This window comes from Platalea leucorodia (genome assembly GCF_965183815.1).
Source record: "Platalea leucorodia genome assembly, chromosome: 5".
NCBI classification, from domain to species: domain Eukaryota; kingdom Metazoa; phylum Chordata; class Aves; order Pelecaniformes; family Threskiornithidae; genus Platalea; species Platalea leucorodia.
In genome coordinates, this window is record NC_138827.1 from 48,117,415 (window position 1) to 48,141,045 (window position 23,631).

Here is a 23,631-nt window from a genome sequence, read left to right on the forward strand (position 1 = left end):
CAGTCAGTAGTCAGATGTATAGCTGAGGTAATGAATAGCTGTTTGTTTTGAACGATGGTTGTGTGGGTATTTCCACCTGAAGCTCTTTTAAGGAGGCAGTTTTAAGACTTGGTATCAGCCTAAATGCTGCACATCTTACCTATGTTTATTGAAACATGAAAAAACAGTTGCAACTGCTCTTCAGCACATACCGTGAAATAGCACTTTGAAAAAGAACAAATGTTTCAGGATGCAGCTGGCGCCAGCAGGGTTAAAACATCTTGCGACTGCCATAGACGCCATATGTGGCGCTCAGAGTTGCACAGCTGTAGCTGTCATTTGAGCTCTGTAACATGTGTTTTTGTTTGCTAATCTAAGCAGATGTTGCAGGATAAAAAGAAACACTGCAGGACTTTCTTTTGGGCTTAGGAGGGATGAACTGTTAGCTTAACACTCAGACCTTCCAGTGGATTAGACTGAGATTGGCTTATAGCAAGCTGTACGCGTGAGGCCCTACGTTGTGCTTGTCCTGATGGCACACGTCTGCACAGCTTGCCAGCCGCGGGGAAGTGCCAGGCTTCCAATGCGGCCACTCTTCACTAGGAAACCAGTGAAGAACTTTCGACTAGGAAATTGGATAAAAGAAACACTGCCTAAGCAAACCACCCTTCGTTGAAGGAAAGAGGCTCTTAACTGAAAAAGCAGATTGCTTTTCCTGTTGCAATTAAATGATATGAGGACATAAATGGTAGGTGTGTGAGGGAATCCAGTTTAGTTGTGTCCTTATAGGGCCTTTGTCTCGTGATTCTACTCTGTAGTGAGAAAGGATTTAATTCTGCCTCCCTGTTCTGTTGACAAAAAACCATCGTAAATTTAGAAAAAATTAGATTACGCAAAATTACTTCAACATAAGTGTGGATTTCTACTAAAGAATCCTGTTTTCTGGGCTGTACATTGAGTACTTTTCATATGAAATAAACTCATTAGTCAAGTTGTGTTCTGTTGAGTTAGAGACAAGAAAACCCAGATCTTTCATAAGAACAGAGAAAACACTTGCATAGGTTTTGTATTCCCGTATTTAAGATGCATCTTTGAAGACAGCAGCTTTCATAAGCTGAGGTAAGAAGCCAGCCAATGTAAAGTTGAAATGGTTTGTACTTTCAGCTCTTTGTTAACTTTCCTGGTGTGTGTACCAAAAACTCTGTGGAGTATGAGAGACATTCTTACTGCCTTGTGCTAGAAATACAGCTTGCGTTGGAATGGAGGTTAAATTTTGCTCGGAACTGAGTTTTCTTTGGAAGACTAAATTGAGGTAGCGGTGTTTATTTGTAAAGTGCGTGACTCCGTAAAGACTCTGAAGACAGTGGACAATCTGAATCTAGTTAGTACTGTTTGAAGCAAGGTTTTGCAATGAACCTTTCACTTCATATTTACAACATCTTTTTTGTGTGTGTGCTAGTGGTGGTGTAGTTTTTAAACCTAGGAAACAAAAGTTGCGTCACTGATTAACGTTTGATTTTAATGCCAATGTTTTCCCTTTATGGTCTGTGTTTCCTGAGAACCAGAAGTTACTCTCTTGAGTAGTAAATTAATACAATACAACCTACAAAGAGGGAGGCTGCAAAAGAAGTTAGCAGAGGTGTTTGCTACGTTTAATCTTTGCTCAGCACGTGCACAAAGCAATGTTGCTCAAGCAGTCTGACATTATAAATTAGTTCCTCTTTCTCTTCTGATTATCAAAATGCTCAAGCAAGGGGCATGTTTATCTTGATGCCAAGCCAGCTATGTAATGCTTAGTGCCATACTGCTTCCAGGTTTAAGCATTGTTGCACTATTTCACCCACACAACTCTTTCTGTTTCCTGCATCAGATTTCGGCAGGATAGGGTGTGTAGTTCTGGCTTATTCCCCAAGAAAAGCCAGGCAAACACTAGAAGGATGACCAAGGACCTTGATCTGTTTTGGGGATTGTCAATTAAAACAAAATAACTCAAGGACATGAATAGCTGGGTTTCATTTAAGCAAGCTTAAGAAATGAGTCGAAGTGAAACTGGTGCGGTGGCATAGACTGGAATGCAGTTATTGCACCGAGTACCTTGAATCAGACTGGGGAGAGCTGCTGTTCCTGACAGCATTTGGAGAACACTGAGTAAGGGAGGGCAGTCTAGGTAAATACCATCTGAAACGTAGCTGGTAGTGTCTGCAACAGCGATAGATGTACCTCAGGGTCTACTCTCAGTGTGCAAACACTGCACTGGTGCTTTAACTCCATGTTTTCTCCAGGGAAGCAGGTAGATTTGCCAGAGGTTTCAGACACTTAGTCAAAAGCTATCCAGTAGTGAAAAATCCTGAGCGGGTCTGCAAACAAGAATGGATGTAAACAGTTTGGTCTTCTCTGTTTGACTTCATGATGCAAAATCTCTTTTTAAAAAAGAGGAATGTAACTACTTGTTTGAAATATTGCACAACTCAAGCCAAAGCTGCTGCATGAACTCATTCCTTATTATTTCATCTCTGCATAGTTGAAGTGATCCTGGCCCCAGATCAGTGTGTTCTATATGCTGCAGTCTTTGGCTAGCCTGAATCTTTTTTTTTTTTTCCCCCAAAGTTTTTATATGTCTGCAGAAGTTTTCTTAAGTATTGTAGTACTTAAAAAATTCAAGACAAAGCTTAGTGTTAATGAAAATATGTTAAAAACTTTTCCTTCTCCACTCTGTGCTAAAGAGAGAAACTGGAATAAGTACAAACAACTTCATTTTCACAGACTTTTGTTGGTGGCAGCAGACTAGACATATAATAAATGATCTTTACAGAAAGCAATTAGATCAACATGGAGACAGCCCAAAACGTTAATGCACTGTAACGTGTTTTCTTAGTCTGTGTCACCAGACTGCAGTATCGTGAAGAAGAATGACTTCTTCAAACAGCCTGTAGCCAATTTTTCTTGCAGACGGCAAAGCCCTAGAGCAACATATTGTCTGTGTGCGGGTATATACAGGGAGAGAGTCGGAAACCTATGGTTAAGGTTCTTTAGGCAACCAGACCTTAACTGGAGCACACTGTCTGAGTTCGTTACTGTTAACTATTCTGTGACTTGTTTATTTTTTCCTAGACTGATACTTCTAGAATAGTTCTCATCTTTTTTTCTTTCACTTTCATGCGCAAATAGATACAGATTACCCTGGTGCACGTGTTGGTAGCTACTGGAGGATATTCAGGTCTGTGTAAGATACAGCATTCGCTTTCAATGTAAACATCATTAAGGCACATCCTGTTGTAGCTTAATAATGTGATGGAAGTCTTCTGTTTTTAATAAAAACAGAATTGCTGTTGCTAATCTGTGAGGGAAAGGAAATCAACAGAGTAGTGTTTAAACTTAGGATTTCAAGTAGTTTTGTATAGCTCTGCAGTATCGATCATCGTTATCCTTGTCAGCAGCAAGATGCTTTCAGTCTAGGTCATCCCACTCAGTGCAAACCACAAAATAAGTAAGTGGTAAAAGATGATAGACTGTTCCTGCTTGGGAAAAAAATCAGAGTCATCAAGACTGTTGGCGGATGGGAGGAGGTGGGGTACTTTGAACTGTCCCAGTCTGGTCTTGCAGACCAAATGCCTGCAAGTGGTTGGAGTGAATTATGTGCCCTCCTTCAGTATATTTGCTGGTTTAGCTTCATCCAGAAGGAATCCAGTTTGTATACTCTATCAGAGACTGTTCTGTGATGTGAACCAATGCATGTTAAGTGGGGCAATCAGGAAATGTTCATCAAAGCCACACTCCTGATCTGAATTAAAATGCTAGTATAGGTGCACCCAGAGACTGCATTTAAACTGCCATGTAAGTGCTTGATACACGTAGAATGTGCAATCTGAGGTCAGCAACAGTATTCAAAATCTCAAAAACTATATAGCAGAGCTGGAAAAGGTACAGAAACAGGTGTAATCAGTGTGGAAATGGCTTCTATACAGGACAGACTGAAAAAATGCAAGACTTCCCAGTTAAGAAGACAGATGACTGATTGTAGCCTATAAAATGGTGTATGGTAAAGTGAAGGTGAAAGACATTCTTGCTACCTTGCAGACCTGTAGATATGTATTTTCTGTGTTTGTGATTTGATTGATCACATCAAACTGCTGCTCAAGTATACGTTTTGTGTCCCCTACACATAGAAGGTTGAGAATGCAGGAGGAAAGAGAGACAGCGCAGGACTTGTTTTTTCATTATCCATGAGCTATAACTCTTGGAGGTATACTGTGATTCCTAGTTGCCTCTGTTCTGGACATTTCAGCTCATTTGAAGCAGAGTGCAGGAAGCTATCTATGCAGACTTTTGACAAAGTAGAGGAGCAGAAATTATGCATGAAATAGAGGCACTTTTTACTTACAGATCATTAACAGGCCTCCATATTGTCTGTCCAGGTCAACGTCTTGCGAAGGCAGCAGCGCATGATCAAAAACCGTGAGTCAGCCTTTCAGTCACGGAAGAAGAAGAAGGAATACATGTTGGGACTGGAGGCAAGGCTGGAGGCAGCCTTGTTGGAGAACGAGAAACTCAAGAAAGAAAACAGCACACTGAAGAGGCAGCTGGATGAAGTGGTATTAGAGGTAAGAGTTTGTGGTGAAGATCTGACTTTATAATAAAGACAGTTGCTCAGGTGGAAGGCACTGAAACAGAATCATGGAAGTGTTGACTGGGAGACCTTTGGGAGTTTCCGACCCAGTCGCCTGTTCCAAGCAGGACTTTCACCAGCTCTAGGTCAGGACAGCTGTTGCATTATCTAGTTGACTTTTAATTCCTTGTTTATGGTGCCTCTGAAGATTTCACAGAGAAGGCAGACTGGATAGAAGCTGAATACAATGTACAAACAAGAGAGGTTTATTTTAAGTGGTCCTGGGGTGCATTCATACATGATCAGGCAAGTATAAATCTAAAAAGCATGCATAATTTGGTTTATTTAGGTCCTGACATCCCTTTGCATGTCTGTCCCCCTTTTTTATTGCATGTCTTCTCTGTTTTTTCCTGTCTAGAACCAGAAACTCAAAGTATCATCTCCAAAGAGAAGGACCCTGTGTGTGATGGTGATACTGGCTTTCATAATGTTGAATTATGGTCCGCTGAGGTAAGCTGCCTAGGAGTTCTTCTTTGCGTAGCAAGTTTGCTGTCCTGTGATTTTTGTTTGAATGTTTAATACAGTCTGTGTTGTGTTTTAAAGCCTTGAGCTTGCATCCTGACTTCTGTCCTTTACTCTCCTCCTGTGTAGGGGGAGACTTATCTGTGTAATGGTTCCTCTTTTGGAATCCTCCTAGCAACAAGAGATGGATCTTGTACTTTTAATTTCTCTTGGCTTGGCATTTTGTTAATCAGTGCAGCGTACAGCAGTTTGCCTGCTCCGTTTATACCTGAAGAGATTAGAGAGCTGTGTTTTAGAATCCTTTTAGAAAAAAAGTCACAGACGGCTTGTCTATACCGGTGCTAATCTCAATAGCTCTGAGATCAAGCTGCTTCTAGTACCCAGTGCAGGAAATCCCACTGTTTGTTCCAGTGCTTTGCACTCCTGACCATTAGATGTGTCTAGCTGCAATCTTCCTCATTACAGTGTAAGCTCTGTATTACTTGTCTTCTAGATCTGGTGAAGAGGTTGTTCCCTCTCCTTAATTAGTTGAAGTGGTAATGAAAAGCATCTCTTGTTCGAGCTGTATTGATGGGGCAGAGGAACCAGAGAGCAGGAAGCAAATGCTGCATTACTTCCCAGACACTTTATAAAGAAATCTGTGGAAGAGAGGAGACTAAAAAGGGATACCTCTGTCTATTTAACCTGGCTTTAGAACATAAGGACCTTTTATGTGAAGCCATTCACTTTTTCAAAAAGGGAGGATATTTCAGTAGATTCCCAGTCAGCAGTGTCTCTATTTGTCCTCAAAACCCAGGTCAAACTAAAGGAATGGGATGGGATATATCTGGAGGAAGACTTTGTTTCTGACTATGATAGACTTTTACAATGTTGGTGTTTGTATTTTTAATAATATTAGAAAATTTGCTAAAGCTGAAATTACTTTTGAAGTATTTGCACTTATTGCAAATACTGTCCATCTCAGGCAGTGAAATACAGCTGATAATTTTACTTTGATGTGGATGATTTTAAGGTAGACCGTTTCTTAGTGCATTTAGGGTTTGTATTGGGAGTTTTGGCTATCAGGCAGAAAAATTAGCTTCCAGATACTAAGTGATTGATTTGTACATCCCATCTGCATTTGTGAACATTACCACTCACTCGAGAGACGCTGTTCTTACTCAGTGAGAACTAATAGGACGAGTAATCTTTTTGAACCTGGAAGAAATTTTAGATGCCTCTGCATTACAATGAGGAGTTGGAATGCATGAAGCTCTTGTTAGTTTTGAGAGGTTTGGAAACATACAGAAGATGAGTGGGAAGTCTTTTACCACAGTGCTCTAAAGTTCCTGTGTCAGCTTCTCTACCCCCCAGGAATGAGTAAAGTGTTGAGCTTGATGGCAAGAAACTGCTGTCAAAGTAGACTGAAAGGTCAGTTTCTGTTCATATCTTTGCAACAGTCAGTAACTATAGAAACGCGACAGGGTTAATTTCTTGGCCTGCTTGGTGTTTAATAAAATAGATAAAGCAAAAAAATGCTTGGATGTCTGGGTGAGCATGCCAGCATAATCGTTGTGCCTGAACTAGGTGGTCTGCATCAGTACTGGATTTAGGCAGTGAGGAGAAATGTAATTGCAAATTTGCAAGGAATTACTCTTATTTTCTGCTTTTCTTTTTTTTCCTAGTGGAATAAATGCTTGCACTGCAATTAAAATACTAGACTGTATCAAGGTGGTGTGAATGTGGATTGTGCAATACCCTTTGGAAGGCCAACAATGTGGGATATATAAACCATTACTTAAGATTTCACTCCTCCCATATGCATTTTCTTCCTTTTATAGATGTGTCACTGAGTGGTACCTCCACGAACATGATAGTCACAATCGCTGTTCTCAGTCCTTAACAACAGAAGTTTCCAATACACGTGATGCTTTTCAGTCCCTGCAACTTCTTAGAGAAATAAGGATTTTATTTTTTTGTTGATAGCCATGCTAGCTTATAGCTCAGCAAAAGTACTTTTTCACCCCCCTGAGTTAGCTATCTGTGGAATACCTAATTTCTATGCAGTGGTCAACTGTAGAGAAATCTGATTTGAAACTTTGTGACAGTGTTGCCTTTTCTTCTGTGTAGGAAATCATTTCATTTGCACACTGGTATGGAGATATGAGAGCATTCAGGCACAGGATGTTTTGATTCAAACATATTAGCAATGAATATTTCATTATTTAAAACCAATGGACCATTGCAAAGAGAGAGTGACATCCCAAAAAAGCAAAAATGTGGGCATTTCACCCCCTTAATTCTGTAGCAGGCTTTGAAATTCCCTTAGCTGGCCTTACTGTAAGTTGCTTCACAGTTTCTTAATCAGAAGTGATAGGATTCTTTGAAGGCTAGAGGTAAAACAAAAGACGAGATATATAGGTTTTCTCTTGAGCTGCCTGTTTCCGTCAAACCAGAGAAGGCAGGGAAGCGGTCAGGTTGTTTGGGGACAGGGATGTGAAGCTGAAGGACAGGCAGTCCTGCAAACCCTCTGTGGCCTGCAGCAGGTCAGTAGAGGTGCAGTGCAGTGTTTGGGCACTTGGCATCCCACAAAAAAAAACATCTGGATGGTTAGCTGTGTAGTTAGTTCTATGTTTTCTTCTGCATTAGTGGATATGTGTTGTACTAGCACTGGTTCACATAAAATTTTGTTTATGGTCTTAAGTCTTGTTGACTGTGTATGTAAGTGGTGAGATGTTTGTGGTATTTCATGGAGGACTCTGAGGCTATGGTGTTCTGCTGTTTTAAGATTATGAGAAGCAGTCCAGGATGTGGCAGTCCTTGGCAAACAAGTTTAGCAGATAAAATTATTCTGCTGACACATTTTTTCTTGCTGACAAATATACTATGTGTATGGGTAATCTCTAACGTTGAACATGGGAATATGGGAGTGGGGCTGAAAGTCTGGTAGGGAAGCTGGCGTATTGACCCAAGAAATCTGTTTGAAAATACTGAAGGGAGAGTCTAGTCCAGTCTGTTTAATTGCCCACAGCAAGCTTCTCAGAACATCCTTCACTCTTGGAAATGGCACTATGTTATCTCTGATAAAAAAATGTAAGTCGAATTAAATATAAATTGAATATAAATGTGAATTGAATACTTTCTGGTCGTGAAAGTAGCTTGTATAGAGTTAGTATTAACTCTGCCTTATAATGTACTGTGTTACTGAACTCTTGGGTTTGTTGATATTTGTATAGAATACTGAAACTTTCAATTATTAAAAGCAGAAGTGATTTAGCAGGAGTTCTATTAGTGTAAGTTTCTATTTCATCTATTATTTGCTTTATATTAGAAGAAAGGCATCCAGGAATTTCCCATCTGTGTGTCATTGAACTGTGCTCTAATCTTTGTGAATTATTTGGATTTGGATTTAACATCTATAAAAAATTTCCTTTTATTATTATTTAAGAATGATTGGTGAGGTGTATGAAGGGAGAAGGGTACATTTTGATTTAATTCTTTGAAGAGGTCACCCCCTTGCCCCAGTCTTGCATACCATGAGGTGCAAGACAGGAATTGGCAACCCACCATGTTTGCATGAAATGCAGTGAGCACACAAACCTTGGCATGTAGCAGGGCTGGGACCTGGAACCACAACATCTGGAGGCAGCTATCTGTGGGAGGCAGCATCTCCTGCCTTCGCACTTGCCTTCTGTGAGAGCCGGTGTTGGTCAGCACGGCTGCATTCTCAGCTGGCACGGCACCCCTGAAAGACTGCTGACTTCTGGCATCAAGAAACGTCTAATTAGCTTTGCATTTTTTAAAATCATCTACAACATGAAATCTGAACATTTTCACACTGTTACAATTCCTAGATGCCTTTTTCTTTTTCCTTGTTTAATTTCCATATTTGTGTTACCATGCCTGGGTACTAACCAGATCTGAAAATGTGTTAAACAGGCACAATGTTGAAACAAATGGAAACGAAGGACATGTTCTAGTCTAAACAATCCATGTATTTATTTTGGGAATCTTTTTCTTATGCTTCTCTTCCCTGTTCCCATTTGAACATAAATTGTCTTGTGTGTTTGGTTTTTTTCATGCAAGTCCTACATGTGATAGTAAAATATTTGCAAGAAACTAACCCAACTAGTGTATAAAAAGTAGAGAAGGGAGAAGGATCACAGAAGATGCAAAAGGTAAATTTTCTGCACCTCTGCTTCTTGGGGCAGTAGCAGCAAAGCATGTAAGCCAGGTACTTGCTAGTGGCCTTAGCATTATTTTCTTGGCTATGTTCAGCTAGTTATTTTTTTTCCCCCCTAATCAGTCTGCTCAAGCTTACATGGTGGTCATCATCTAACAACAGTTTTAGAGCATTTATAAAGATGTCAGCCAGCCAGAACGTGTCCTAACTACCATTTCGGGTATTTAGTGGACAGCAAACAAAGAAAAGTATGGAGTTGGAGAGAGGAAAGGCAGATCTGCAAAGAGATTGGAGCAGGGGGTTTGAGAAGGAGGTGTGATTTTTTTTAATTTTGTTTTTTCTTAAAAGTTGGCTATCTGTGCATGGCTGGAGCCCCTTTAAAACTGGAAAACAGACTTGGTGATGTAACCAAAAATTCTTAAGCTGTATTTATGGTGGAGGATGACTGAGGTGGTGATTTATGGAGCTAAGTAAAGCTGGTGCTTCAAAATCTCTTGTGTCCTGTTGGCCTGCAGCAGCTGCGCTAGAATTGCTGGCCTTTTGTAGAGACTTCATTGCAGCTGCTCTCTAGAGTGTCCTGATGGGTTTTCCTCTACTTTCCAGGACTATCCTGGAAACTGAATAATCTATTAAAATTTTAGATCCACTGGGCAATCTGCAAATAAAGACACCAGCCTGGGTAGCTGAGAAGCGTGATTTTTCTGCTGTTGTCATAGACTGGAACAAATTGAGAAGCAGTGATTTTTTGACTCTTGAAAGACTTAGGGGCGCGTCCCATTTCTTAGATTGGTAACACGAACGTTAACAAAAAAACCAGAAGTGGTAAGATTCATCGTCTTTTAATAAAAATGAGTAGATCACCCAAGGGTTGTTCAGCTGCATACTGCCATGATCTGCTGCTTGTAAGCATGAAGTAAGCAAAACACAAGTCTCTCACCAGCACCCAGATTAGCATCCCACCTAGTCTGCAGGCTGCTAGTCAGTATTAATGTAGCCTGCTGAGCTTTTGGAGCACGTATGGCTTGGGCTGCTGAAAGCACCATCCGTTGAGCACACCTGTATTGGCGTCGGTATGGTTTAGAGCCCTTACTTGAGCTGAGCAATCTTGCATTGGTGTGTGGGAGAGCAGGATTATTCTGAGGTTTGGTGCATTCAGCAGTGGTTTTGTACAAGTTTGCTATTGTTTGAGCCTTAATGCTGGACTCCTTGATTAAAGAAACAGACCTGTCTTACGGCAAGCAGGAGCCTAGGGATACTTTGGTCGTGGGATGTCGGAAAGTTAGAGAAATAATTTTGTAGTTCCCTTAAAGGGAGCATTAGCTGTGTGGGCAAAGGAGCTAATCTTGTTACCATAACATCACATGCAGCAAGTGTTGTGTTGCTGCAGGGATGTTTGAGCTGTGTGTTGTGTGCTCAGGTTTGTCAGTGCAGATCCCACCCACAGCAGCCAGTCCTGGGCCAAGGTCTCAGTATGGTCTGGATCTCACCACTGTGCTGCCCTAGGAGGTGAGCTCAATCACGAGACTGAGCAGTGTGGTGGCATGTTTGAAAACACCCCAAATATCTGCTTGAGCAGTATGCACTAAGCAGACTAAAGCTGTATGTCTGGCACCTGCCTAAAATGAAGGGCCATAACTAGCAACTGAAACACAGTATTTTTGTTTCCCGTTGCCTTAACAGTTCTTCCTGATTGTGCGTGTGCTCCTTCCGCACGCCATTCCAGCGCGAAGTCAGGCAGGTTAGTTGAAACCACCGCTGGCTTGTGGTGTAATGGGACTCCCCAGCCAGGCTCCGTGCTTGGCCGTTGCCACCTTGCAGCCGAGCTAGCCCCTGATCTGGGAGCGGTGCCGAACTGCGAGCGTTAAACGTTGTCCCTGTGGCCCGTGATTTCCTTCAGCTGCAGGCTGGATAGCGTTGTCTAAACGTGCGCCGACTGCTGAAGCATCTCTAAAAGATGTTCTGAGAACAGAGAACCACAAATCGTGGGCTGTACAACAGGGTGAGTTTCTTACTCTCAGTTCATCCAGTCCTGGGCTTTTTTGCACTCAGTGAGCGATAGAAAAGGATTGTTTCTCTGCTTTTTGCAAGCCTCAATAGCCTTCCATGTATCTTCAGCAGGTTAATAGACTTACATGTGGTGTATACTTGAAGTATGCTAACAAACATATATGCAAATGATGACAGTCAAAGGGCTATTAATTTCTTGCACACTAGTAGAGAGGAACTGGTGAAATGTGAAGAGAAAACTATTAGATGAGTGCGAGAGGCATGCAACAGTGCCGTGTTAGCCAGCTCCTTCTGGCTGCCAAGGAAATACGGAGCCCTCTGAGTGTTTTAGCAAAAACAGCAGAATCTTCGGAAGACACTTGTGACTCTTAACACTTCTAATTAAGGAAAACTCACTTGAATGCTTGTGACACTGAAAGAATATGTTTCAATGCTGAGTTGAGTGTACATTTGTGTTGGAGATGGCACAAAGCTAGAAAACTACTTCTGTAGCACACCTTTGGTCTTGTGTTGTAGTTTCTCCTTGAATAGAGAGAGAGAAATCGAGAGGAAAAGGACAGGCTGAGTAATTTGGACTTGGGTTCAGGTTCCAGACCTTTCAGAACCTGTCTTGATGGGTTGGTGCTTGAATAAAATTGAATACCCTTGATTTTCTTACAAATGACAACCGCAGGAGCAGGAAGTGATTCCTTCCTCCTTCCTTTACTGATCACAGCCACATGTTCGTCCTGGCAGAGTTGTGCTTTGGCCTGGCTGTGCTCGCTTGCCTTGTCCTGCTGCTGCTGGTGCAGTTGCAGAGCCTGCACAGGACGCCAGATGCACTCGCTGATAACTTACCCTTTTCTCCATGCATTCATCTGCTGGGCTGGGAGTGAAATACAGGAAGTTTTTGCGTGAATGAACATTGCAGTTGAGACTGCTTGCATCAGGCCTGCCCAAGCTTTGGCAATAAAGGCCAACCCACTTCCAAATAACTGTGTATAGTTTTCCAGGCAAAAATAAATGCTCTGGGTGTCAATACTTGCTTTCTTCCTTTCTTTTCTAACAGCTTTATTAAAAACAAATTGCTTTTTAAAGAAAGCAAAACACAAGAAAAACACGGAGATCATCCCTCCAGTTTGGGTTGCTTTCCGCATCCTTCCCAGCAGAGGAAAGAAGCTGGGCCCCTCTCACCAGCCCAGCACTCACAGAGGGTAGCTCTGGAGCAGCCTGGCAGGAGAAGGTAGTGCCTTGCTGTTGGCAGATGGTGCCCTCATCAGGAATAAGAAATGAAAAATACTTTCCAGAGAGCATTTGGCACTGTGGCAGCCTTGTCTGGAATCAGTTAGGAAGAGGACAAGGTCCTCGGTTGGTGTCTCCTTGCAATGTCAACTTTAGCCCGTTGGAAACATCCCAGCTCATAGTCAGAGATGGTTCTGTCCCCAGAAAACTCTTTTTTATGATATCACAATTGGCTTTCGTCTACGAATTACTGTACAACTTAAATGTCACTATTCAAAACTTGAAGTGTGCAGGGGTTGTTCAGCCAGAAGTACAAATGAAATTTAGTTTGGGCTCCTGGCAAGGCTTGATTTCACATCTGTCAAACTGACATTCAAACCAAAGAAGTAAAAATACAGCTAAAATATCAGGTGCCATTAAATGCCTGGAGAAACCATGACAGGAGCGTTGTTTTTCTTCCCCTCCTATAATCAATTTTATCTACACTTCTGAACAAACATCTGCATGAAGCATTTAATAGTTCTTTCTTTTTTCCCTTGGATCTGGTTTTGCATCTTAAACAAGCTGATAGCTCAGCCAGCTTGGACAGGGTGTTTGTCGTTGTGTGAAAACCCTTTAATGCTCATGGTATCTGGGATGTCCAAATGCAGGCTGCAAAGCCTTGGTAGGCACCCCATGTGTGCAAGTGTGACCAAACAGAAAAGGTTCCCTCTTCCAACTTCTGACTGGTCGTCTTGTCCAGTAAAGCCATTTCTCAGCTTTGGTCTTTCTTGACTTTTAATGTGCAGCAGTAACTCAAGTCCTGCAAATAGTAGGAATTGCTCAGGGCAGATATGCCAAAGTGCTCTTTCTTTTCCAAATGCTGATGCTGTAGCCCAACAGAATGAAAAAATTGTCCATGCTTTTACCGTCTGTCATATTAAAACATTTTTTTTAAGCAACTATTGATATCTTAGCTGAAAATACTGTTTTTCAGAAGCTTTTTTCCCCTGAATGGGATCACCTGCCTGCCTTTTTCACTGTTTCTAGCCTCTTCTACCTGATGTTTTTAAATGCTCGATATTGACATCCTCTTCAGTGTCACGGTGTAGGGATCTGGTCTGTAGACCCTTCCTGTTCCAGCTTGTATTGTTGCTGTTCTGCCTAGCACGTGTAAACCTCAGTATGCCTCAGGTGGGCAGGTGCTTCCAGATGTAGCTCTGCAGGAAAGTCCGTCCGTCATCCCAGCTGCTAAAGGGATTCCTTGGTCCTAAGTCATGCTTTCCCCCCGTGTCAATTTGAGATGTCAAAGGAGGAATATTTCTGATATCCTGTGTCATATCCTCATGTACCCACTTGGCAAAGAAAGATCTTTGAGAATGACAAGTCAGAGGATATAGACTGTCACCTACATGTCCTGTCCCATTTATTACCTGAAGATGGAGCCCTATTTACAGACAAACTCCACAAGTGACCTCTCATGTGAGAAACGAAGGGGAAGAAATGGTACCACAGAACAACATCATCTTCTATTCAGATGGAGAAAAAACTAACAAAACTCCCCAAGTAACTAGGAGGTGGAAGCAAGGCGGTATTTCAAGTTGCAGGGTTTTTCCTTACCCAAAATGAAAGATCTTTTGGGTCATTGCCACAAACCAAAGGAGCAAGGAAGGGTATTATTTTTTTTTTATTAGACATATTTGAGACTTTGAGAAGGAACCTTTTGATAATCTTCAAGGTCCTAAAAAAAACGAATGGGAAAAGGGAGGCAAATGTAGCCCATGTAGCTTAAGGCAGAAACTGCTGCTAGCCCTGCTTCAAAAGAAGCATTTTGTGGAAGGAAAGGGCATTGAAATAAATACCATAAATAGTACCATATTTTGTCCTCAAGTTGGTGCCCATGTTCTCAGAAGTGGGAGCCATGGTTTATGCCTGTAAGGATAGCAAAACATACTCTGTTCGCCTCCTTTTTTGTCTTTTGCTGCTGAAGATGTCTTCTTTCAGGTTGAAACATCCCATACTTAGCTGCTGCCAAAAGTGAAATTTTAATTTTTATGAAAAGATTAAGGTGTTTTAAGCATGAGAAGAGTAAAAATAAACATTTCCCCTCTATTAAAGCTGATATAATAAAATGAGGTGTGTGTGGTTTTGAGTGGCTGTACAGCTAAAACAACTAAATTACGAAAACTGAAGATTAGCTGTGATTGCAGAGCAGTGCTTATCTTTATCCTTGAGGGACTTGATTTGGATTTCCCTACTTTTGCTCAGAGTGAACTGGAGTAGCAACGTGTTGCATGTGGCACTTCACCTCAAGCTAGTCACGTTGCCAAGCTGGAACCTGAAGTAATAAGAATCGCCTTTGCAGAATGAGGCAAATAGGAAGGAAGAACCATCATGGAAACATGCGTATTTGTTACAATTCTACTGATGAGGTTTTTGTCAGCTTTAACTAAATAATTACATGGAAAGTTTTTTTTGGTTCAACATGTCATTTTGAACAGGAAAGGAGAGAAGTAGGATAGGATAAAACACCAGACCCAGTAGGTCCATCAACAGACTGGATGGCTGATACACTTCAGGCTGCGGAGAAACGGTTTGTAGGAGACTTACAACTTTCAGATCTTCTGATGGATATTCTTGATTTCATGAATAAAGTTCCATATACTTTTAGCTGTCACAGCTCCAAATTATGTAGAGGCATTTCACAGATGAGTGACTTCCAGCAGGAACATGTGTCATCCCTTTAAGCATCAGCCTTAGTCTTGAGCTCTGGTTCTGGGCTTGAGATGCTGCCAGCTGTGCTGATGCTTTCATTGGAAGAGAAGAAACATGATCTCAAAAAATATACTAGATAGTGGAGATGATTTCTGTAAAATTGTATAGCCTGGTGTTGCGTGATGTATGAGGCTGTGAATAAACCATCCAGCTTTCCCTGCTATGCGGTAGAAGCAATGAGACATTGGGATGCTAGTGTACATATACAGTAAAGAAACTGTCTGTAAGTACAGTTCTGCCCATTGTCATTAGTGAAAACAGAGCCTGTAGCATTTCTGCTGGCCTGATTCTGTGCTGCTGCCTGGAAACCTGAAGGAGAGGAGGCAGTCCAAGCGACATCAGCCTGGATCTAGAATTGCCCTGGCTCTGGCGGTTCTGCAGAACGTGACACAATTACTCACGGAGAGACCTGGGTTACTGCTAACAGGAGCGCAAATGTGTTGGCAGACGAGAGGGGATTGCTAGGCAACTATGTCTGTGTGCCTTCTGCTTGGTTGTGGAGTATTTAATCTGCCCTCCTTGCTAGTTCTTGCCTTTCTCTGTTATTACTGTTTGTATTTGTTGCCTGTTGCAAAGTAATGCCATGTAACAAATAGAAAAATGAGATCTTCCCCTGCAGAGTTTATGCTCTGCTACACAAGAGAGGTGGGGCGTGAATTAAAATGTACTCTCCAGTCAGTGATCAACATGCATGGCAAGGATCTCTTCGGCATGCTGGGGTCTTGTTGTATTTTTGTATTTTCGCCGTTTTGCTACTGGTGATGCTCTGTTGTTGTCAGCTAAGAAGGTTAGGACTTGATTTTGTAAATATACGTATTTCAGGAAGCAGCCATGTTTACAAAAGGGCAAAGCTAGCCTCTGGAGAGGATATCTTGAAGTATTGCTTTTGTGCTCTCAGGAGTTCTCACTTGTCAGTCACCCTTCTGAAATAGGATGCAGTCAATCTCATATAGCAGCTGTCTGGTTGTTTTTCCAGCTCACATGTGAAATGCTGCTGCCTTGCCTTGCATGGAGAGCAGCGCCGACGTTCCTATGCTGCATGGCTGGCTGGCTGGCTGGCTGAGCAGCCCCCAGGGGCAGATCCTTCAATCAGTGCAAGCACAGACCAGGACGACAGGGCATCTGGGACCATGGCCTGCTGCCGCTATGTAGATGGGGTTGTCAGCCCTGCCAATGCTTCTAAATCCAAGTAGAATTGAACGTATATAAGTTTGTGTACAGTTTTGTTAGCTGTCTGGCATAATATTCCAGGCTTGCAGCTGCACAGAATTTGGTAGCTATATTTTCCTTACATATTGTATTCATATAAACCACGTCAACTGTGCTTTGAGGCTGACAAATGTTAAAGTACAGGGGTACTTTGATTTGAATATAGGTAATTTTCTTATGCCTGCAGATCTAGGTTACAAATGGATTGATCTCTATTTCATCAGGTGAAGCTTGTCGGGGAACATGAAAAGCAGATCATCAAAATCCTTCAAACAATTAAAACTGAAGAAGAGAACAGAATTGCTTTTCTGTCTACTAATGCTTTGAATGACAGTAATATAATGACACAAGACATCATGTTTTTACGTTAGATATGACATGAACCTTATCCATGTAACATAGCAGCAGCCAGAAACTTATCTGTCTGAGTATTTAACACCTTACAGTAAAGTGTCTTGCAGACCCTTTATATATGTAATATGTTTTTCTATGGTGGTTATGTTTTCCAGTGTATTCGAAAAGGATCCCAGCGGAGTTGATTCCACTGCGAGTTCCAGCCACCGGACCAGAAATCTTCTGGAGTTCTCAGCTAGGCAGGAATCCAGCACAGCTCAGAAAATACCCGAGAACGTCATTCCTGAGAAGAGTAATAGGTGAGATGAAAAACTTTAGCATATTTTAAGTGGCAGAGGGCAATAGTGCTTTTAGACCTCACTGTCCTTCCGTTTGCTAACCTTTTTGGCCAGTGTTATTGTTGCTCTTAGAGTGCAACTGAGTTTACAAACACCGTGCTTTGAAATCTGATCTCTTTTGTTTTTTATTATTTAACAAAATTTACCAAGTTGCTTTTCAAAGGGATACGATGTTTTATCTCCAAGATTACCCAGTACATAGAGCTTCAGAGCGTACACATGGCTATGCTGTATGGTGTTAGAGAAGAGCGTGGTGGAAGAGAGCGTATGAACAAGTGTCTGTCATGGAGATTTTCATGACCTTCTTCAGGTTTTCATCTGTCTGCTTTTTTCCCTGATCTTTGTTTTAGCTTGCATAGTTATGGTATTTGTCATATTATCTGTCTCTTCTTACTTTTCAGGCTGCAGTATTTACTTTCTTAGTTGCTCAAGAGAAGACTGGGGAAGTTCATGATTAAGAACATACGCTGTACTTAGCACTGTACTTTTTTAGAAATCTCTCAGTCCATCCTTATGCTTACCCATTATTTAATTATATAGTTGCTTTCAAGCTTCCTAGATCTCTAGCATTCAGTGCATAAGTGAACATATAATTGTCTCCAGATTGAAGTCTGGCTAATCCAGCTCATGTTTTCCCCTTACAAGATTTATCCTATCAGAGTGTCCCTTTCCAGTAGAGTGTTTTGGCTAGTTGAACAAAGCCAGGCACAGATGTGCAGAGAGCCCTAATGTATTTTGCCATGCAGAGAGAAGGCAATAAATCAAGAGCATTTTAAGGCTGTAGCCATGGTGAGGGTTTTGTGTCCTATGTGGCATGTTTCAGACCATGACTTATGCGACGTAGTGGTAGAGTGGTTCTCTTAGGAGGATGTGCTAGTGCCTGTACCTCCTCCTTTTCTTTCACTCTGTTTTTTGGCAAGCTGTGAGCTCTTTGCTGCATATTCTCCTCTGTCAGTTCTAGATGCAGTAAACGGGAGAAGCAGACATGAAGATGGAGAGAAAGCTGTGAAAGGGAGGGGAATGTGAATAAGGCTTTCATAACCTCTTGTACCTGATTTTTCAGAAAGAAGTTGAGGTTTAGGAGCTACAAGTGTCTGTCAAACCAAGAGGACTAAGGCTGTTATATTGATACCCTATCAAGAGAAGAACTTATAATAGGTATTTGGGATAAGTAGTTAACCCTTCAGGAGGTACAGATGACCAGGAAAAAGGAATATTAGCCTTTGCTTTGTTGCTGAGAGTGCTGTGGATTTTTTTATTGAAATACACGCTCTTTTTCTCTTTTTATCAAAGCCAAGCTAGCTTCTGGAGACTGTTGAAGATGTAAATCCTCTACACTCAGTTGTAATATAGTTTGTGGCTGCACCATTGTCATATGGCTCATGGTCTTTACATCTGCATGGTTTTAGTGGCCAATAAATCTAGTATTTCTGTAGCAAATCTTGCACAGGTCTGGAATGAAAGAGAAAGTTGCCTCTGCAGAGATCTCATAGTTTACATATTATGAGGAATATTTTACAGGCTTCATTTTCTTTCAATATCTGGCCTGTTTGGGAAGAGATCCAACATCTGCTAATGCTCATCTGTCTTCCCTGTGTTGAGTGCCATCAGACCCCTTTGGGGAACTGACTGAGACAGTTGGATGTTTGATAGAAATCGTTATTCACCTGTTTCGAAAGTCCCATAGGAGCAGCTGTAACCTTTGTGGGTTTGCTGATGGTAGTGCTGATTCTCTGGATTTGGTCAAAGGTTCATGAAAAACTATTTTAAGGGATTTCTTGATGTCTTTTTCTTTTTTTCCCCAGGTATGATCATTCTGTATCTGATAACAAAGCACTGATGATAGTCTCAGAAGAACCACTGTTATATATTTCACCACCCCCACCGCCCTGTCAGCCCCTGATCAACCGGACAGAGTCACTGAGGTGAGCAAACAACCTTTCCTGAGCATTTAAGCTTTTATTAGGAGTTTAGATATAAATTGTGTGTTGGGTGAGTGCTACTGGACAGAGAGCTGTGAATGATGTTATTGTCCATTCATAGTGTTCATCCAGTATGTGACCAGTGCCTCTCTAAGTGTCTGCACTGTCCCATATCTACTACCATGGAGGCAGGAGATTGACTTGGATCTTTGTCATCTTTTTATGTTTTTCGTAATGATTTTCACTCAGTTTTCACACTGATCATTTAGCAATAACCAAATAACAGTTTTCTGATTGCGTGGAGGTTTTTCATGACTTGAAAGAGAAATCACTTCATATGTAGAAATGCTCATAATATGGAAATCAAGTCCAGATAAAAGCCTCTTCCAACTGAAATACATAAAAGATGGTCTCCTACTCTTCAGCTTCCAATACAAGCAGACTTAACCTGACATTGCAGGTGTGCTTTATTCGCTGTTAGAAAACATCTAGCTCCACTTTTTCCAAATATATTAGTGCATCACTAACCTTATCTCCATTCTACTTTGTCCATTCTTTCTCTCAAATTTATTTGCTGTATTTTAGCCTTCTTAACCAATATTTTGTCTTGAACTGTCAATTTTTTTAAATTTCTGTAGTCCTTCCAGTAATTTCAGAATTACCGTTCACTGGGCAAAAAGAAGTACTGTATCTGCTTTATATTGAAACATCCACGATCCCAATACTTGATAGATATTTCCTTACGAATTCCTTCATAAATTTAATCTTGCAATTATATTTTCTTACTCTGATATTAAAAATAAGTTTTCATAAGGTAAAAGAGTAGTAGTCTGCCGTGTCTTTATAGTGGCTTTTTAAACTGTTTTCTAAAATTAAAAAACTCAGCCACTGTTCTTTGAAACATCTGTTAACTCTGTGGGTTTTTCTAGGCTGAATCACGAACTTCGAGGATGGGTTCATAGACATGAAGTGGAACGAACAAGATCTAGAAGGTTGTCAAATAACCAACAGCAGAAAGCACGGGTTATGCAGGTAGGCAGGTTTATACTGGTGAGTCAATAGCATGACAAGATAATTTCAGACAACATAACAAAATATTCTCTCTTACTTGTCTGCACTTGTCATTATAGACAAAAGTAGCAATGGTGCCTGTAATTAGGGTACCCAACACTTCCCATTTTAAATTGTGGGTTTGGTTGATTATTATGTTGTCAAAGTTCTTCCATTCCTGCTCTTGGATTCAGGCTAAAAGTTTTTAATTTTTTTAACAGTCATCAAAATATGTTCAGTGTTTTCTAAAATGACTTTTATGACTTCTCTGTAAGTCTGTGTAAGGATAACCTACAGCGCATTCATCTGGCTCATGGTTAAGGGGCGTAGCTGATTGGTTTTGTTGAAATATTTCTATTTCATTTTTTCAGATTTTTGCTAGAGGGATATGTTTTTGGTAAGACTACAGAATTATGAGATTTGTGCTCGTATTTCCCATTTTTTAAAATCCCTTTCATCTACATGGCATACTGATAGTGACGATGAAATTAAGACCATGAATTTTCAAAGTGTTTCACTTGATTAAGAGCTAGTAACAGCCTTAAAAGGAATTGAACTTGACAATGTGGGAAATACCACATTTTTCTAGAGAAAAATTATTGAATATTAAACTTCACATTCTTCTCACTGTTGTCCAAAGGAGAATGGTAGAACTTTTAAGTAGGGTGAGTGCGGGTGCTTCTAGTGTTTCAAACAGCAGAAGCGTGTTGTGGGTAGTATATTTTGGCAGAGGCACAAAGTGGATGTGACCTCAGAAGAATTCTGCAAATCTGACATCAGTGATAGCAAATTTTGCACGTGGATGACACAATATGTGCAACTGTTGTGTTTGGTGCTGGCTTCACTTCTTTGTCTCCGAATGTGTGACTTTAAATTTAGCTGTATTAAAACACTTGCTTTTTCTTTGGCTCCAGCTTGATTGCTGGTTGCTGTTTCAGTTATTCACATTTCACCAGTGAAAAATTGTACATTTATTGTTTGGGGCACTGATTAACCTCTGCACCCTATTATATATTCACTCTGCTACAGATGTGATTCATGTTTTTATGTAGTGCCAAACCAAGAAAATGCTTATTGTTTTGAGTTTGTGTCATCTTTTTGTTTTCCCCCTTTTTCAGAGCTCCCTCAGTGAGAAGGCAGATTCCCAGCTAATGGCCATGCCTTACACGGACACCAGCCTCAGGTAAGGCAGAACAACTGCTTTGTTATTGCTTTCTACTTAATAACCTAGTTTTTCACCAACAGCTGGTAAAAATGCCAGTTTTTACCTTGTTGTCACGATTCTTAAGCTGGGTGCTAGCTACATTTATTGGCCTAATTTCTGACCCTTTAGCAAATAACTGCTTCTAGTGATTCAAACTACACTTAAAGAAAGCCCTGTATCACAGCACCGCTCTTCTGGGGTCTTTCTACCAATGAGTCTGAAGATAATCTTTACTTCACTCTGCAGGGTCCCTTCCTAAACAGGTTTGAATCTTAAGGGGGAAAAAAAGGGGGAATTGTCTTGGGATTATCTGGAGGAACATCATTAGTTTATATGCAGGTTTCAAAGGGCTGTGAGTCCAGTAAGAGAAAGGTTTCTCTCACTGTCTTCAAGAGCAGAGCCATTATAGCTAGCACCAAATTATTTTGACAAAGTTAAAGTATCATTACATCTTATTTCTATGGTTTGTCTTCATCTCCTGATTTTCCCTGCTGATTATTAGAACACCATAACACAGAGTTTCCTGATTGCCCCTGCCCTCCCTCCCACATACCTATCCTGTCCCTCTTCCCTGGGTACAGGAAGAACTGGAGAGAAAAGGTTAAGGAAATGAAAATTGTCTCTCCTGAATTCTTTGTGACAGTGTTTAAAACAATCTCTGCTTTGAAGTGCCAAAGAGGAGTATAAGAACATAATGGAGTATAAAGGGGACTTTTTGTTGAGAAGAACACCTGAAATGTTGCCATTGAAAGTAAGACAGCTGTGGCCCTTCTGTTTGCATTGCAGCTTTGAAAGCAGGATCAGCCTGGGAGAAAATAACAAGCTGCAGGCAAATGTTATGGAAACCAGACTGCCAAATTTCTATATGTCTTGACTAATAAGAAAAAAAGAAAAAGCTTTTTTAGTTCTATAGGCAGATGAAGGATGTCTGTTTTAACTGAAGACTGGACGAACAAGCCTCATGGCATAAGGCAGTTTAATATACATGCTTGCATTACTCTAAAAAAAATTATCTGGATTATTAAAAACAGTCTGCAACATCATGCAGCTCTGTATGGAATAATCTGCTGTGCTCAGAAAGAAGTGAGATTTTTTTTCACATGAATGATGTTTAAATGAACAGGACCAGTGAGTCATGGCAGCCGCATGCTGTGACTGTCCTGGAACTGCTAAGAACATAGAACAGACTTCTAGTTCCTCCCAGAGCCATCAGCTATTAGATGCTCCGTGAAATCATAGAATCACAGGGTAGTTTAGGTTGTAAAGGACCTCTGGAGATCTCCAGTCCAACCTCCTACTCAAAGTACATTTAATTTCAGGTTTACTGTTTGTCTCTGTCAGAAGAGACTGTCTCCATCTCCATTGTAACCCCCATTAAGAAGCTGAGGATTGCAGTTAGAGCCCCCTCAGCCTCTTCTCCAGGCTGAACAAGCCCAGTTCCCTCTGTCTCCAGTCTCTCCTTGTACATCCTACGCTCCAGGCCCTGACCGTAATGCCAGCCCAGTGTGCAGTTGCCCCCCAGACACCCTGCTGGCTTGTGTTCAGCTTGCCTGCCAGCAACCCATGTCCTTCTCAGCAGCGCTTGTGCCTCATCGATTGGAAAGACAGAAAAGGTGCTGTTTATTCAGTTCTGTCATTGATGCTACCCCTGAGGCATTGCCTTTGGAGAACTGTTAATGCACTAGCAGTGTCTCTGCAGATGTGTAAACCCAAAAAATAAACCACTTGTACTTTTCCTGATACGTAACGTAAATGTTTGTAGATGGCCCTGAAGCTTTTATTAATGATGCAAGTGTCTTTTTGTGGAGTGTACAGTCAAGGTTTTTAATTTTTAATACCAGTCCTGTGGCTGGAAGTGGAGTGACCTTTACCCTCTGCAACACCCTTGTTGGTGACCTGAATCCATGACCAGGAGGACATTAGCAGGATCTAGGTTTATCTTTGTAGCACTGTTGATACCAACATTGTCACTTTGGTCCTGGATTCCAAAAGAAAATTAATGAGTTGAAAAGTTTTGCAGTGAAGTCAAAACAGAGGAGGGAGATAAAAATTAAGATGATTTCAAAGAAAACCATTAAACCCCCTCAGCATTTTATAGTCTATTTAGCTTTCTTCAGAGGTAATTTTGATGAGGGTTTCTGCAAGTGCATTTTTAGGCGTCCGGATATCAAACTGGGACTCTCCAATTATTTTCCTGTTTCTAAATTTTGCACTATTGAAATTGTGGTTCTTGGTGCATAAAGCTCTGTGTCCACCACCTCATTACTTCTTAAAACAAGCATATGTGTAACATCCTAGTGCTC

At 41.1% G+C, this 23,631-nt stretch overlaps 1 protein-coding gene across 7 annotated transcripts in view; it reads left to right on the top strand.

Moving 5' to 3' along the window:
- The window catches only part of ATF6 (activating transcription factor 6), an 82,271-nt gene that overhangs the window by 7,819 nt on the left and 50,821 nt on the right, over positions 1 to 23,631 (top strand). For all 7 annotated transcript variants that reach the window (XR_014228450.1, XR_014228451.1, XM_082314615.1 and 4 more), the window contains exons 8-13: positions 4,395 to 4,580; positions 5,004 to 5,095; positions 16,970 to 17,113; positions 18,958 to 19,077; positions 20,004 to 20,106; positions 21,243 to 21,307. Coding sequence is in view for 5 of the 7 variants with exons in the window: in XM_082314615.1 (XP_082170741.1) it covers positions 4,395 to 4,580; positions 5,004 to 5,095; positions 16,970 to 17,113; positions 18,958 to 19,077; positions 20,004 to 20,106; positions 21,243 to 21,307 (710 nt within the window). In the remaining 2 variants the exon portion in view is untranslated. The remainder of the gene's footprint in view (positions 1 to 4,394; positions 4,581 to 5,003; positions 5,096 to 16,969; positions 17,114 to 18,957; positions 19,078 to 20,003; positions 20,107 to 21,242; positions 21,308 to 23,631) is intronic.